This window comes from Lontra canadensis, unplaced genomic scaffold (genome assembly GCF_010015895.1).
Source record: "Lontra canadensis isolate GAN:19392208 unplaced genomic scaffold, GSC_riverotter_1.0 scaffold1124, whole genome shotgun sequence".
Taxonomy (NCBI): Eukaryota; Metazoa; Chordata; class Mammalia; order Carnivora; family Mustelidae; genus Lontra; species Lontra canadensis.
In genome coordinates, this window is record NW_022632108.1 from 341 (window position 1) to 17,117 (window position 16,777).

At 37.5% G+C, this 16,777-nt stretch overlaps 1 protein-coding gene across 1 annotated transcript; it reads left to right on the plus strand.

Moving 5' to 3' along the window:
• Positions 1-6,849: 6,849 nt before the first annotated feature.
• LOC116863416 (phosphatidylinositol 3,4,5-trisphosphate 3-phosphatase TPTE2-like) lies at positions 6,850-13,747 on the plus strand (the record flags this gene model as incomplete). The annotated part of the gene is made up of 6 exons (XM_032850870.1): positions 6,850-6,942; positions 8,657-8,818; positions 10,511-10,630; positions 12,658-12,757; positions 12,899-12,962; positions 13,683-13,747. Coding segments are annotated over exons 1-6 (558 nt in total), but the record flags the coding sequence as incomplete, so codon positions are not given.
• Positions 13,748-16,777: the final 3,030 nt, after the last annotated feature.

The window sequence follows — 16,777 nt, forward strand, 5'->3', positions numbered from 1 at the left end:
CTAGGACTTTCAGCACTATGGTGAATAAAAGTGGTGAGAATAGACATCCTTGACTTGTTCCTAACAGGGGAAATTCTCCCAGTCTTTCACCATTGAATATGATGTTAGTTGTGGGTTTGCATATATGGCCTTTATTATATGGAGGTATATTCCCTCTAAACCTGTTTTGTTGAGTTTTTATCATGAATGGATGCTGTATTTGTCAAGTGTCTTTTCTGCATTGATTGAAATGATCATATATGTTTCATCCTTTCTCTGTTTGATGTGTTGTATCACATTGATTGACTTGAAATATTGAATCACTCTTGCATCCCTGAAATAAAGCCTGCTTGGTTTTGATGGCAAGTTTTTTTAATGTATTGTTGGATTTGGTCTGTTAGCATATTGAGGATTTTTGGATCTATGTTCATCAGTGATATTGGCCTGTAATTCTTTTTTTTTTTTTTTTTTTTTTTTTTTGTAGTGTCTATCTGGTTTTGGTATCAGGGTAATGGTGGCCTCATAGAAGGAATTTGGAAGCTTTTCTTCCTCTTCTATTTTTGGAATAATTTGAGAAGAATGGGTTATTAACTCTTCTTTAAATGTTTAATAGAATTCATCTGTGAATCCACCTGGTCCTGGACTTTTATCAGGAGTATTTTCAATGACTTAGTCAATTTCATGCTAGTAATTGGCCTGTTCAAATTTTTTTATGTCTTCCTGATTCAGTATTGGGAGGTTCTATTTCTAGGATTTATCCATTTCTTCTATGTTGTCCAATTTGTTTACATATAATTTTTCATGAGATTTTCTTATAATCATTTGTAATTTTGTGTTGTTGGTTGTTATCTCCCCTCCTTCATTTCTGAATGTATTTATTTGTGCGCACTCACCGTCATGTTCTCTTTCACTCTCACTCTTGTTCTTTCTTTCTGAGTTTGGCTAAAGGCTCATCAAACTTCTTGATCCTTTCAAAGAACAAGCTCCTTGTTTCATTAACCTGTTCTATTGTTTTTAAGTTTCCATTTCACTTATTTCTACTCTAACCTTTATTATTTCCTTCCTTCTACTGGCTTTGGTTTTGTCCTTTTCCCAGTTCCTTTAGGTGTAAGGTTAGGTTGTTTATCTGAGGTATTTCTTGCTAATTGAGATAGGCCTTTCCTCTTAGAACAGCTTTTGCTGCATCGCAGATTTTGGACCATCGTGTTTCATTTTCATTTGTCTTCATGTATTTTTTAATTCCTCTTTGATTTCTTGGTTGACTCATTCATTGTTTAGTTAGCAGGTTATTTAGTTTTAAATTTAAAAATTTGATTAAAATTTTTAAATAAAAAAATTAAAAGAAATTTTTTTTCTTGTGATTGATTTCTGGTTTTGTACTGTGTGGTTGGAAAAGATGCATGATATGATTTCTATCCTTTTGAATCTGTTGAGACTTGATTTCTGGCCTAACATATGATCTATTCTGGAGAATGTTCCATGTGTACCCAAAAATAATATGTATGCTGCTGTTCTAGGATGGAATGTTCTGAATATATGTGTTAGGTCCCTGTAGTCCAATGTGTGATTCAAAATTACTGTTACCTTGTTAATTTTCTGTCTGGATGATCTATCCATTGATGTAAGTGGGGTGTTAAAGTCCCCTACTATTTTGTTATTACTCTCAATTTCTTACTTTATGTCTGTTAATAGTTGCTTTATGGATTTAGGTGCTCCTAGGTTGAGCACCTAATTGGTTATATTTGGGTGCATACAATTATGCCTTCTTGTTGGTTTGTTCCTTTTATGTTTATGTCTCTGTCTCTTGTTACAGTCTTTGTTTAAAATCTGTTTTTCTGATCTAAGTATTGCTATCCTAGACTTTTGCTTCTATTTACATAGTAAATGTTTTTCCATTCTCTCACTTTCAATCTACATGTCTTCAGATCTGAAATGAGTCTCTTCTAGGCACCATTTATAGATAGGTCTTGTTCTTATCCATTCAGTCACCCTGTGTCTTTTTATTAGAGCAGTTAGTCGGTTTACCTTCTAAGTAATTATTAATAGGTATGTACTTACTGCCATTTTTTTACTTGTTTTATTTATTTATTTATTTATTTAGATTTTATTTATTTGAGAGAGAGAGAGGCAGTGAGAGAGAGCATGAGCAGTGGCATGGGAGAGGGAGAAGCAGACTCCCATCTGAGCAGTGAGCCAGATGTTCGGCTTGATCTCAGGACCCTGAGATCATGACCCGTGCAGAAGGCAGATGTTTAACTGACTGAACCACCCAGGTGCCCCTTTGTTACTTGCTTTATAGTTATTTTTGTAGTTCTTCTCTTGCTCTCTTCCCTTGTGGCTTAATGGGTCATTTAGTGATATGTTTGGATTCCTTTCTCTTTTTTTTTTTTTTTGCATAATTATAGGTTTTTGATTTGTGGTTATCATTAGGTTCATGTCTAACATCTTTTGCATATAGTAGTCTATATTAAATTGATGGTAGCTTAAGATTGAACCCTTTCTAAAAGCACTATATTTGTATATCTCCCACCACATTTTATATATGTGATGTCAGACTTTATATCCTTTTGTTTTATGAATCCCTTGACTGATTTTTATAGATATAATTGATTTTACTGCCTTTTGCTTTACCTCCATACTGGCTTTATAACTAATTTATTACTTATTATGTTTGTAATTATATGTGAAATGTTTTCCTTTCATGATTTTCTTACTCTTAATAATGGCCTTTTCTTTCCACAAAAAGAATTTCCTTTAATGTTTCCTGTAAGACTGGTATAGTAGCAATGAACTCCTTTCACTTTTGTTTGAAGAGCTATTCATTTCTCCTATCCTGAAAGAGAGCCTTGCTGAGTAGAGTGTTCTTAAGGGCAGGTTTTTTTTCTTCTCAGCACTTTGAATATATTATGCCACTTCTGGCCTCAGAGTTTCAGCTGAAAAATCAACTGATAGACTTATGGGGTTTCCCCTTTATGTAACTGCTTTATTTTTCACTTGCTGCTTTAAGATAAAATCTCTTTACCACTACCTTTTACCTTTTTAATTGTTATGTATCTTGGTGTGGACCTCTATGTATTGACTTTATTGGGGGCTCTCTGTGTCTCCTGGATCTGGATGTCTGTTTCCATCCCCAAATTTGGGATGCTATTTCTTCAAATTTTGCCCCCTTTTCTTTCTCTTCTCCTTTTGGGATTTCTATAATGTGAATGTTATTATGCTTGATGATTTTGCTGAGTTCCTAACCTATTCATATTTTTTATTCTTTTGTGTTGTTGTTCAGCTTGATTGCTTTCTGTTACTCTATGTTCCATCTTGCTGATTGATTCGTCTGCCTCCTCTACTCTATTTATTCCCTCTAGCATATGTTTAATTTTGGTTATTGAGTTCTTTACCTCTGGTTGGTTCTTTTTTTATATTTTATAGCTCTTTTTTGAAGGTCTCCCTGAGGTCCTCCACTCTTTTTTTAAGTCCAGTAATTATCTTTATGTCCATTAATTTGAGTTTTTTTTTTTTTTTTTAAATCAAGCATATTGCTTATCTCTGTCTCATTTTAGCTCTTTTGCTCTTGTTTTGTCCTGTCCTTTCATTTAGGACACATTTTTCTGTTTCATCACTTTAACTAACTTTCTGTGTTTGTTTCTATGTATTAGGAAAGTCAGTTATGTCTCCTGACTTTGAAAGTAGGGACCTTATGAAGAAGAGGTTCTGGGGTGCCTGTTTACCAGAAACAGGTGCTTCAGGGGTTTCTTCTATGTGGATTCCATGTACTCTACTGCTGTAGGCTAAGCCTCACTTTCCTTCAGTCCAGTTGGCTACAATGGCCTGTTGGCTATAATTTGCCTGTTGTAGGTTGGCTTAGGTCCCTCTGCTGTCAAGGGGCCAGTCTGGGACTGCTGTGGACTTGCAGTTGGGTGGTATCAGCAGTGAGACAAGATGCCTGCCCTTAACTCATTTGCTGGGGTTGCAGTCACACTGAACTCAGTGTGCTGTTGAGAGTCTTTGGTTGGTGGGTGAGACCTGCAGACTAACAAGATACCAGCCTCCAATCCATCTACCAGAACTACAGTGACCCTGAACTGTTGGTTTATCTCTCTGTGCTGTCCCCTGGCAGGTTCTTGTTGACAGATGGGTCTGGCAATCTGATCAGATACCTGCCCCCATCTATCTGTTTGGGTGGCACATGCATTGATTGACAGGGCACCTGCACTGCCAATTATAAGGTTCAGCTGTTGGGACTACAGTAGAACTAATGTGTGTAGTTATCTTCCCTTTACCTTCCCTCCTCAGGGCAGGTGTCACTTTGAAGGCAGCCCCTCTAAGTTGGGCATGTTGGATGTGGCAGATCCACAGGAGAATACGAGGGCAGGGGACATGCTGTTGGCAAGGTAGCTGTAAAGTATTCTCACTGGTTCCCATAAGTGCCAGGCTATCTAGGGTAGGGAGGGGGCAAATGGTCCCACCAGCTCTTTTGTTCTTGGAGAAGTCTAAAGATCACTGCTCTCCAGCACATACTCTGAGATTAATAAATAAATCTCCTTCACTATACCCCAGATCCTTTTCAAACTGCTGCTTCTATGCTTATCTCAGTGGGATTGCTTGTTTTTCTTGCTCCGTAAGGGCAAGGACTCAGTTTCCTATTGCCCTCTGGCTCTCTTAGAACTAAGCCCACTGATTTTTAAAGTACCCTGAATTAAGTCCTGCTGGTTGAATAAACTCACAATGTTAAACCCTACTGGCTTTCAAAGCCAAATGTTATGGTGCTTGTATTCCCATTGCATGTCCCCCAAGTCTGGGGTACCTTCTGTGGAGTCTGCTTCTCTCTCTTTTCCATGCTTGTGGGGTCCCTCTTATTTGAAGTTAGTCTTAGTAGGAGTTTTGTTTCCCACAGCATCTCCACCCCACCTCCACTTTTCAGTGTGGCCTCCTCTCTATGATGACCTGTGGAAGGTCTCTTCTGTCAGTCTTTAGGTCATTTTCTGGGTTAGTTACACTGACATAGCTATTATCTTGGTGTGCCCAAGGGAAACTTAGGATCCTCTTATTCCATCATCTTCCCAGAAGTCCCTTGAAAACCTACAATATTAAAGCCATACTATTATGGAGTATTTCATATTATTCACCTTGGTTTTAGAATCAATTGTTTACATTGCCACATGCTATGTTAACAGTGATTATTTAGGCTCAGTTCTGAGTCTTTGTGATTTCTTAACACTTTGTCTTTATAAGATATCTTCCTTATTCCTGAGTTCTTCATTTTGACTCATTGACTCATTTGACTCAACTTTCAAAGAAGTTGGCACTTCTTTGAGTAATTGTTTTTAGGAGAGGCACATGGCCTCTCTGCTTTGAGTCATGGCACATTGGAGGGTGTTTGTCTGTTCCTTTTAAATACAAATAATGCTTCTCCTGAATATAAAATTACTGAGTCAGAGTTCTTTCTCTGCAAACTCCACACCGTTGTTTGAAGCTACAATCTTAACACACTGTCTTTTAAAAAAAATCTCAACTGTATATTTACTTGGAGTAGTTTTGGGAGGCACTGAAAAAAAAATAGGGGAGTTAAAGCCTCCCCTTCATGCCTTGTGATTTTATCAGGCATGGGTTCTGTATTGTCACTTTGTGAAGTAAATTCAGAATTCTTGTAACATTTCCTCACTATCCAGAGATCCAGTCTGTGTGTGATCAGAAGGGCGTGTTTTAAGAAAATGGCAGCCTCAGGGCAATTCCCCTCTTTTGGCCAATCAGTCATGTGTCCGCATTAGTCTCAGCTTCCTAAGCCTAGGCAGACGTAGTGAGCGCAGTTGGGGGAGGGAGAATTTGCAGGCAGTGGGGAGCTCTTATATCTCAGGTTAGCCTAATAGCATTCATAAGTACCGAATTTTGGCAGCGCCCAGTTATATTCATCTCTTCACTCCATTGGCCAGTCTAGTCTTGGGTGAAGGCTATAAGCACTGCTTTTACATAAATACCACTTGGGGTGAAATTTGGGTCTTATGTTGTAGATTTCAGCAGGGCAATAATTTGCTCACCTTGTCTCCAGGCATAGCTGGAGGCTCCATCAAACGGGCTCCTCCTCCTTCTGTTAATGGAAGGAGCCCAGTCTCTAGGGTGTTTCTCCTTTGAAATATATCTTACTGGGGCACCTGAGTGGCTCAGTGGGTTAAGCCTCTGCCTTCGGCTCAGGTCATGATCTCAGGGTCCTGGGATTGAGTCCCACATCAGGCTCTCTGCTCAGCAGGGAGCCTGCTTCCCCCTCTCTCTCCCTGCCTCTCTGCCTACTTGTGATCTCCCTCTCTCTGTCAAATAAATAAAAAAATAAAATCTTAAAAAAAAAGAAAAAAGAAATGTATCTTACTAAAATTCTGTATCTTCAAAGGGCACTTGCCACTCCAATGTGATTCTCATTAATGATTAAGTGTTGTGTTCCTGTATGTCTTTTTTTTCAAGAGATGAATATTATAAGACAAGAGTATCATTTATTGAAGGGCTTTGTTTTACTGCTATGGAAACAGGTCTGGCCAAGGTTTGACGACTTGCCACAGGATCCCACAGTTCATTAATGGGAGAGATGGGACATTGATCTCTTCTACCCTGACTTTCTGTCTCCATGTTATCTTGCTTTAGTTAATGAACCCAAATTTAATAATACCATAAACTTGGGACTGGGGCTTTACAGGCAATGGAAATATTACTGAACATAGTTGAGTGTTTTATTTGCATTTATTCTACATATGAAAGTTAAAAAATCTTGAAGCAGAACATTGAAAATCTTGGTAAAGATTTTGCTGTGATTCTTCGGAAGAACTTTCAAACTATATTGTCCTTTGTTATTGGCTAAATTTATATTCTATATTAGAAGAAATCTGTGATAAACTTGAAACTCTGGAATTTAATTTCTACTTCTTTTTGCAGCAGCATGATTAGTAGAATTTTGTACTCACTTGCATCATCACTAACGTTCAGGTATGTGAAACCCTAGAAAAGGAGATAATTACACATATCATTAAAATTTTTTTTAAATTTCTTTTCAGCGTAACAGTATTCATTGTTTTTGCACCACACCCAATGCTCCATGCAATACGTGCCCTCCTTAGTACCCACCATCTGGCTCCCCCAACCTCCCACCCCCTGTCCCTTCAAAACCCTCAGGTTGTTTTTCAGAGTCCATAATCTTTCATGATTCACCTCCCCTTCCAATTTCCCTCAACTCCCTTCTCCTCTCCATCTCTCCACGTCCATGTTATTTGTTATGCTCCACAAATAAGTGAAACCATATGATAATTGACTCTCTCTGCTTGACTTAGCGTCAAATATTTTTTAATAATAAAGGACCTCGGGGGGCACATTTTCACTGTCAATATGTTGCTAAAAAGCCCTTGTGCCCCATTTAATGTAATTTGTCTTGAAATTTTAGTTTAAGCTGGACATTAAGAATTGCAAAGAAATGGTATCTAAGCCTGATAATAATATATTAGTATATTTTTTCTACCTGTAAAAGTAAATTAATGAAGGATGCTTTTTAAAATCCAAGTGTTTGTATTAAACACTTTATTTGTCTAGAAGTACTCCTTAATTCTGGAAGCATTCTGCTTGGACTTCTCTACGTGACTGTGAGATTTTCTGCCATGATATAGAGTCACGCAAAATACTTACTTTCTTTTAAATGTATTTAAAATTAAAATTAAAATTAATTTTTAATTTTTATTATGTTCAGTTAGCCACCATATAGTACAAAAATTATTAAAAATTTATGACAAATTTATAATATTTTAATTTGCATTGGAAGTATAAGAAAGTATTTTGAGGACTAATAAATTTATCTTCATAGATTATACAAGTAGTGTAATCAGTTTATGAAGAATGTGTTTGGAATATATGAAAGCAAGATTTTGGAAGTACTTTAGAGTTCAATCATGTATGTATTTATGGAACTGAATTCCTTCCCATGTGCCCAGCACTGTGCTAGAAGCATCTATTAATATATAATCTCACTGATAAAACATCTTACTAGTCAAAGTGGACTTTTAAGGGCATGTTAGTCATGCTCTCACTTGGTTTTTATTGCTAAATTTGTGAAAGTTATCAATAAGAATGAGATTCTATTTATTATGAGATATTGGTAGAAGCCCCTTAAAAAAATTTCGCATTTAAGCTAAGTTTACAAATTGAGACATGTAATTTTTTTAAATATTTTATTTATTTATTTATTTATTTGAGAGAGAGAGAGAGAGACAGTGAGAGAGAGCATGAGCGAGGAGAAGGTCAGAGGGAGAAGCAGACTCCCCGTGGAGCTGGGAGCCCGATGCGGGACTTGATCCCCGGACTCCAGGATCATGACCTGAGCCGAAGGCTGTCGCTTAACCAACTGAGCCACCCAGGCGCCCAAGACATAGAATTTTAATTCAGGTTACCTGTGCTATCTTGAAGCATTAATCTGATGTGTCCTTTGTAAAAGGGCATGATAACATGAAATGTTGGTATGGGAATTTTAGTTCTCTAACAGTTGCTTCCATTGGGTGAAAACTTAGTAATTGTTTTTGAGATTCTAAGGCAACACAGTATTCTGTACCAGTGGACAATTTAATCCTAAGTGACATTTTGATATATCATTGGCCTAAATGTAGTCTAACTTTAAGAGTAAAAAACACTTTATCTTTATTCTATTTCTCTGTTGTAGAATATTTGGAATTTTGCTGGTCTTTGTGGATCTGTCTCTCATCATTACAGACCTGATCGTCACTAATAGCACAACATATATTCCTTTGGAATATCGTTCAATTTCTTTAGCTATTGCTTTATTTTTTTTGATGGATGTTCTTCTTCAAGCCTATGTAGAAGGGTAAGTTTGATTAATTGTTTAAAAGCATGTGAAGCTATTTTGTACTGCTATGAGCAACATCCCAAAATAATTACCAAGGCAACCTAACAAATGTGCCCCTCTTTATCAAAATAATTCTCCTCAATGCAAATGATGGGTATTCATCCTTTCTCATGGCTGAGTAATATTCCATTGTATATATGGATTGACATGGATGGAACTAGAAGGGATTATGCTAAGTGAAATAAGTCGAGCAGAGAAAGACAATTACGATATAGTTTTACTTATATGTGGAACATAAGGAATAGCATGGAGGACATTAGGAGAAGGAAGGGGAAAATGAAGGGGGTAGAATCAGAGCAGGAGACGAACAATGAGAGACTATGGACTCTGGGAAACAAACTGAGGGTTTCAGAGGGAGGAGGTTAGGGTTGGGTTAGTCTGATGATGGGTCTTAAGGAGGGCAGGTATTGCAATGAACACTGGGTGTTATACGCAAATAATGAATCATGGAAGACTAGATCAATAACTAAAAAAAAAAAAAGTAAAAAGAAAAGAAAAACTATTCCCCTTGGAGGAATGGTCAACAAGAAAACAATCCAAATTCTAATTTCTCCTGGATTGGGCTTTAATATTATTGTTGCAGCTGGCACTCTAATTTCCAGCAATATGTTGCAGATCCTTCAACAGGTAAAGATTAAAGAGTTTGCAAAGTGGGGCCAGGCAACTATTGTGTGTCTGTGTGTACATTATTAAGAGGAAAATGTGTGTGAGCTATGAATATAAATCTCAACAAGAGTTGAATCTAAATAAAATCTGACAGTGTATCAATACTAGATAATAGGTCATGAACAATCCCCTACCTCAGTTGAAAACATATTTATGGTGAAGTGGATTAAGAGATCTGTAGCATGCTCATCCCATCAGTGAAGCTTGGTGGTGACGCAGCAGCTGATTTTCTTTGCTTGCTGGATTTATGAAAAGGTGAACGAAGTAAGCCAAGCCCTGGAAGATGTCAGCAGTGAGAGTCAGGGACTAATTCCCCAGTCTCATTTCATGTAGAGCATTTCAGAATGCTACTTGTCTCCTCTTCTGCTGAACTTCTATCCTCCTACTTCAGAACCAAGGACAGTTTTTACCCCCAGGTTACTCAGAGCCTTAGAGGAGCTACTCCAGAATTCCAAGAAGAGTTCCTTGGAGCACCAGTGCTCCTGGCTAAAGGAGCCAGTGTTGGGGAGAAAGGCAAAGTGGATAGAAGTTCAGCTTTTACAGGGGAAATCCCAGTCTACAGGGATTCTACTGTAGGCACAAAGCCAGAGTTTGCAAACCAATTACTGGACTGTGTGTTTCTCTTGCACAATCCTCACAGCCCACTTGCTCAAAGGCCGTGACACATTTAGCTTCTGGTGCTCAGTAGTATTGCCAAACAGCCCATCTTTCTCACCCAATACGTGAAGGCATTGCTTGCCTCTTATTCAATGGTTTGGTTCTATCTCTTCCCATACTTAAGTTGCCATATTGATGCTTTTGTCACTTGTTTGTATAAAATAAGATACAATTTGGATGTTTTCCTCCTTAGTCTAGTCTAGTATGCATTTTAAAGAATCCATTAAACTAGAATGCTTAATGGAGTAAGTCCAATAATTTGTGTTCTTAAAATATCCTTATTTCTTTGGGACAGCATACACTAATATTTTTTGTTTTATACTACAGGATAAAATACTATTTTTCTGATGCACTTAACTTCTTGGATGCTGTCATTATTGTAATGACTCTACTGATTAATATTATTTATATGTTTTGTGACGTTAAGTCTCTTCAAACTATCCCCAGGTAAGATATATATGTTTATTTCTCTTAAAGTTTAATTTTTTTTCTTTTTTGGGGGCGGGGGTCTTTTTCTGTATTATTCCTTTTGTATAATCTTTCTAAGTCTGAATGTGATGATCCTGAGCCAAATAAGCTACCATAAATGAAATATTTAGACAAATTTCCACATACTTAGAAACTAAAGAATGGTTGTATTTAGGGAAGAGTGAAGGGTATACAGATTAAGTACCTTTAGCTGAATAAAGAACATGGAGCCCCCAAAGAAGAAAGTTGGGACTTTGCCTCTTGTACTCCCTTTAGCTTCTCTACATTTTGAAATTCCCACTGAGGTTTAAGAGGTTACTGCCTTTGTTCTCCTCTAGGATTTTGATGGATTCCTATCTCACATTTAGGTCTTTCATCCATTTTGAGTTTATCTTTGTGTATGGTGTAAGGAAATGGTCCAGTTTCATTCTGCATGTGGCTGTCCAACTTTCCTAGTACCATTTATTGAAAAGATGGTTTTTTCCCATTGGATATTCTTTCCTGCTTTTTCAAAAATTGGTTGACCCTAGGTTAAGGGTCCATTTTTGGGCTCTCTATTCCATTCCATTGATCTATGTGTCTATTTTTGTGCTAGTACCATGCTGTCTTGATGATCACAACTTTGTAATACAGCTTGAAGCCAGGCATTGTGATACTCCTGATGGGCATTAAGGAGGGCATGTGATGTGATGAGCACTGGGTATTCTAGTCAACTAATGAATCATTGAACATTACATCAAAAACTAATGATGTATTATATGTTGGCTAATTGAATTTAAATTTAAAAAAAAGAAATTCCCACTGAATTCCCATTGAGCTTCAATTACAAGTTCCTTACACATGAAATTCCTGAGTTTATCCTGTAACCAAGAGAGTACTAGTTTGAACATATCCAAAATTTGGGTGACTTCCAAGATGATTTCTCTCAGAAAGAACAAATGGAACAGAAAACAAGGTGACATAGGTAGAACCATGGTAGTGGAATTTTGCAATATAGCTGAAATGAAGAAACCTGAGGCAACATTAGAACTGTTTAGGTATCAGGAAACTAAAACGTGTATGAGAGACTGAAAATGTCCCCCTCTCCCCTGCTTTTCCTCTTCCTACAGTAGCAATGAAGAAAAGGAATAGATGTATATTGAGATATAGATGTTGGGTGGCTCACTCATGAGTCCCAACATCTTGATCCTTTCTGTACTCCAACGCTTAGGATTCAATTCAGGTCCCAATAAAATGTGATGTCCTATGATAGGCTTTTGAAGTTGTTTTGAAATAACTAGATCCACTATGGTCCTCTGACTGGCAACCTCAGTATCACCAAAGAACTTGCTAGAAATGCAAGAGGAAAAATACCTCAGGCCCTACTCCAGACCTACTGAATCATCTGCACAGTCAAGTTAAAGAAGCACATATTCAAACCATTCAGTTCTCTGCCATCATGTTTTTTTCTGATGGTAGGAGAGCCACCAGCTAGCACACTCGGGAAATATCTTAATCTGTTGCCTGCCTGATAATGTGTTAGCAGCTGTAGTGAGCCTCGTTACTGATGGGAAAGACACAGGTGAACAAGAACCATTTGACAGAAGAAAGTTTTGATGTGAAAATGATGGGAAAATGCTCATCTTAAATCACAAAAGTTCAATCCACAAATTCTAAGTCTATCATATAACTATTTCTCTCCCCCAGAGTTTCTCAACCTCTGCACTATGGGTACTTCGGACCACAGAGTTCTTTTGTTATAAGGGCTGTCCTGTGCATTGGTGTTTAGTAGCATTCCTGGCTTCTACCCACTAGGTACAAGTAGCACACCCTCATACAGTGTGACAACGAAAAATATCCCCAGACATTGCCAAGTATCCTATAGGTGGGTGGTTAAGAGGCTTGGTTTGCGGGGGGGTGGGCAGTGTGTGTGCAAAATCACCCCTGGTTAAGAACTATAGCTCTAGGTTTGATCCATATTGACAAAATCCTATTTCTAAAGCAAAAATGAATCTCTTTACCATTAGATTGACAATTTTCTTTCGACTTCTACGACTTGTCATTCTTGTAAGAGTTTTTCATCTGGTTCATCAAAAGAGGCATCTTGAACAGCTGGCCAGAAGGATGGTAAGCAGGCAAAATATCTTTATGATTCAGAATATGTTTGCTTCAGGGAATACTGACAAGGGTTTTAGATATCTATATAATATTCTTTATTTTTATGATGATTTTTCATCTCATAAGTTAATGATTGTTTTCAACTCTCAGGTTTCAGGAAACAAACGGCGGTACAAGAAGGATGGATTTGACTTAGACCTCACTTATGTTACCGGTTTGTAAAGTTTAACTGTTGATTTACTTGTATTAACATCAAATCTTTCTGGTGTGTGAGTAATTATGTTCATCTGGTTCTTGCTTTGTCTGAGCCATGTTCTTTCAAAGCATTCTTTATCCATGAAGACATGAGCCACTATGGCAGCACAACATATTTGTAGTTTATCCCTGACAATGGAAAATCTACATGGTCCTCTCAAATCAGGGCTGCTTGGTTACCTTCCAGGAAATTGAATGGATTTCCAGTTGGCTCCCTTTATTTGGTTTGGAATTTGAGTTCTGGTATTTTTCTGGGGTACAAGGATTTCAGAAAGACCTGTTCTCTTCCAGAAACTCTGGAGAATAAGAGATCTCAGTTTTCTGAGTCAGGAACTCTGGAAGGCACCCTGAGAGTCCCCGCCATTGCTGGAACCCAGATTTCTCATTTTTCTCTGGTGTCTACATAGGAAATGAATTCTCACCACTGGTCAACACAAATCTGTCCCATATGGCAGGAACCAGTTGAGTCTTAAGAACACTGTGTGAGTTTAATGGTCATTATAGCAGATAATTTAATATGTTTTCTTGATTATACAGAGAAGTAGCTTTTTTCCCCATCATTCTTAATCCAGAAAGTTCTTTTCTATGAAAAAGAAGTCTGATTGTATATAAGTTCAGTTCTCATATATTGTTTCACATTTATAATGATATTCATAGTAGTGGCTATTTTGGCTTACAGAGCGTATCATTGCCATGTCATTCCCATCTTCAGGAAAGGAGTCTTTCTATAGGAATCCCATTAAGGTAAGTGTATTTAACGAGTGCTCATAATTCTCAGTAAACATAGACTGTGGAATCATAAGTTTAATATTGGCCCAGAGATGGCAGTGTTCCAAAAATTTACTCTCTCCGGTAAAGAATTATAATGGACTGAGAGTAATTAGTTTTTGCTGTGTAACTGACCACCAAAAAAATTACACCCAAAAAATTTACTTCATTCATGATAATGTGGCTTTTGAATTTAGGTTGGGCTTGACTGGGTGGTTCTGCTGATCAGGGACAGATTTGACTAATCACAGCCGGGCTGATGCATACATCTGCGGGTAGCTACTTGGCATCCGAGGATTGGCTATTCTAAAATGGTGTGGTTGGAGAGGTACGTGGGTGGCTCAGTTAGTTAAGGATCCAACTCCTGATTTTGGTTCAGGTCATGATCTTAGGGTCATGAGATTGAGCCCGTTGTTGGGCTCCACACACTCAGCACAAATTCTGCTTGAGGTTTTTCTCCCTCTTCCTTTGCCCCTCTCCCTGCTCACTCTCATGTGCTTTAAATAAATAAGTAAAATCTTAAAAAAAAATAAAAAATAGGGCGCCTGGGTGGCTCAGTGGGTTAAGCCTCGGCCTTCGGCTCAGGTCATGATCTCAGGGTCCTAGGATCGAGTCCCGCATCGGGCTCTCTGCTCAGCAGGGAGCCTGCTTCCCTCTCTCTCTCTGCCTGCCTCTCTGTCTACTTGTGATCTCTCTCTGTCAAATAAATAAATAAAATCTTAAAAAAAAAATAAAATAAAAAATAAATAAATGGGATGGTTTGATGTCTCCATGTGATGTCTCATGCTCCAACAGACTAGTTCAGGCTTGTTCACATGGTAGCAGTGGCAAGGGTCCCACAAACAGCAAGCAAAAGCCCTTAACAGAGCCCTTAACAGCCCAGGTCCAAACTAGTATAATGTGGCTTCTATGTCATTCTGTGGTACAAAGAAAATTTACAGTTCAGTCCAGATTCAAGGAGTAGAACAGACTGCATCTCTTGATGGCAGGAATTGCAATAAATTATGGTCACTTTTATAATCTTATCATAAGAGAAAAGGATGAGAATTCTTTAAATAAAACATATGTTCTTAGGTCCTAAGTTATAGTGGAAGCATACTGCCTTAGATTCTGTGGATTAAATTATTTCACCCTTCCATGAAGATGACAACAAAGACAAGGAAGCCCCTGTCCCTCTCAAACCCAAAGCCTAGTCAAAGGCTTAGAAGATCAAGAAAGTGGTGCTGAAAGTCATCCATGGTCATCAAAAAAAAATCTGCAGATCACCTACATTCTGATGGGCCCAAGACATTGTATCTCTGAAGGCAGCCCAAATATCCTCAAAAGAACACCCCCAGGAGAAACAAGCTTGACCACTATGCCATCATCAATTTCCCCTGACTATGGAGTCAGCCATGAAGAAAATAGAAAACAATAACACGCTTGTGTTCATTGTGGAGTCAAAGCCAATAAGCACGAGATCAAACAGGCTGTGAAGAAGCTCTAGAACATTGATGTGGCCAAGGTCAACAAAAGTATATCATGTATACATGATATAATTATGTATAAGTCTACACATAAACATGCATATATAATTATACTTTTGTTGGGGCTTAACGAATACTATAAATTGCGCTAATCTTAAGTGGCTCTTGATGAAATTACATATAGGTTATATATGCATTTAATGAACACCCCTATCAATATATAGAACATTTCTTGCTCTTTCTTAATCAATATCCCAACACACTGGAGGTAATTATTAGTAAAAGTAAAAATTAAAATTAGTAAAAAGTAAAAATTAGTTTTACTTTTTCTTGAATTTCACATAAGTGGATTCATATAATACATCTTTTTTGGCTGGCATTTTAATGCCCCAAATCTGAGATTCCTTCAATATTGTTGTACAGTTCTTATAACATTTACATATTACTTGTTATAACTCTAGTATTTACTTCTATCTAAAATTCTATATTAAAAGCCCAAGTATTCAGGGGCACCTGGCTGGCTCAGTTGGTGAAGCAGCTGCTATCAGCTCAGGTCAAGATCTTGGAGTCCTGGGATCAAGCCCTGTGTTGTGCTCCCTGCTCAGTAGGGGGTCTCCTTCTCCCTCTGGCCATACCCCTGCTCATGCTTGCATGCTCTCTCTTTCTCTCTGTCTCTCTCAAATCGGTAAATAAACTCTTTATTTTTTTTAAAAAAGCCCTGTTTACAAACAAGCATTCTGTTTACATACAGGGATCATACAATTATACACCACTTCATGAAGACAGCAAAGGTGTTACATTTTATAACATCTACTTTACAGAAAATTTAAAAAAATCAAAAGATACAGCTGAAGAAACAGGTATAAATTTGGGAGCTAGTAATTTTGACAGGGAAGTTGTACAAGTCACATGACTTTTAAATATGTGAATTAAAAATCATGCATTTGGGGTAGTCATTAGGCTTTGTGTTGATAACAAAAACAGAATACTGGCTGTTAAAGAATCATGTTAAAAAATATTTAATGCACTTCAAAATGTTACACAAATTATTGTGGTTTCTATGCACCCCTAAACCTTTAGTCATTTAGTTTAAGTATATCACTAAAGATATACATTAATTCTTCCAGTACAGTGGTATATTTAATTCTATAGACCATTGCATACTCTAGAATATTTTAGAAAAAAAATGTGTAATATTCACAGATATTCTGAAAAAACAAGCAGTGCAGTGAACCAGCCTAGTGCTTCTGAGATAGTCTCATGTCAGCTTAATAAGTATTCATTCTACAAAACAGTAAGCTAATGTTTGAATAATCTCCAAGACAAAAAATATTTTCTCAAAATCATGAAGTCTTTTTCTCAAGCACCACAAAGGGAGATAGAAGAATTTTAGTTTGTAGATTATTCTGAGACTGCCTCATTCTACTGGTATTGGATCCTACTCATTCTTTTGTGTCCTGGCAGTTAGAACTACTGCTTCCAAGGCCTATATTTTCACTGCCTTCAGGAAATAAATCTTTCTCAGCTTGAAACAGATGAG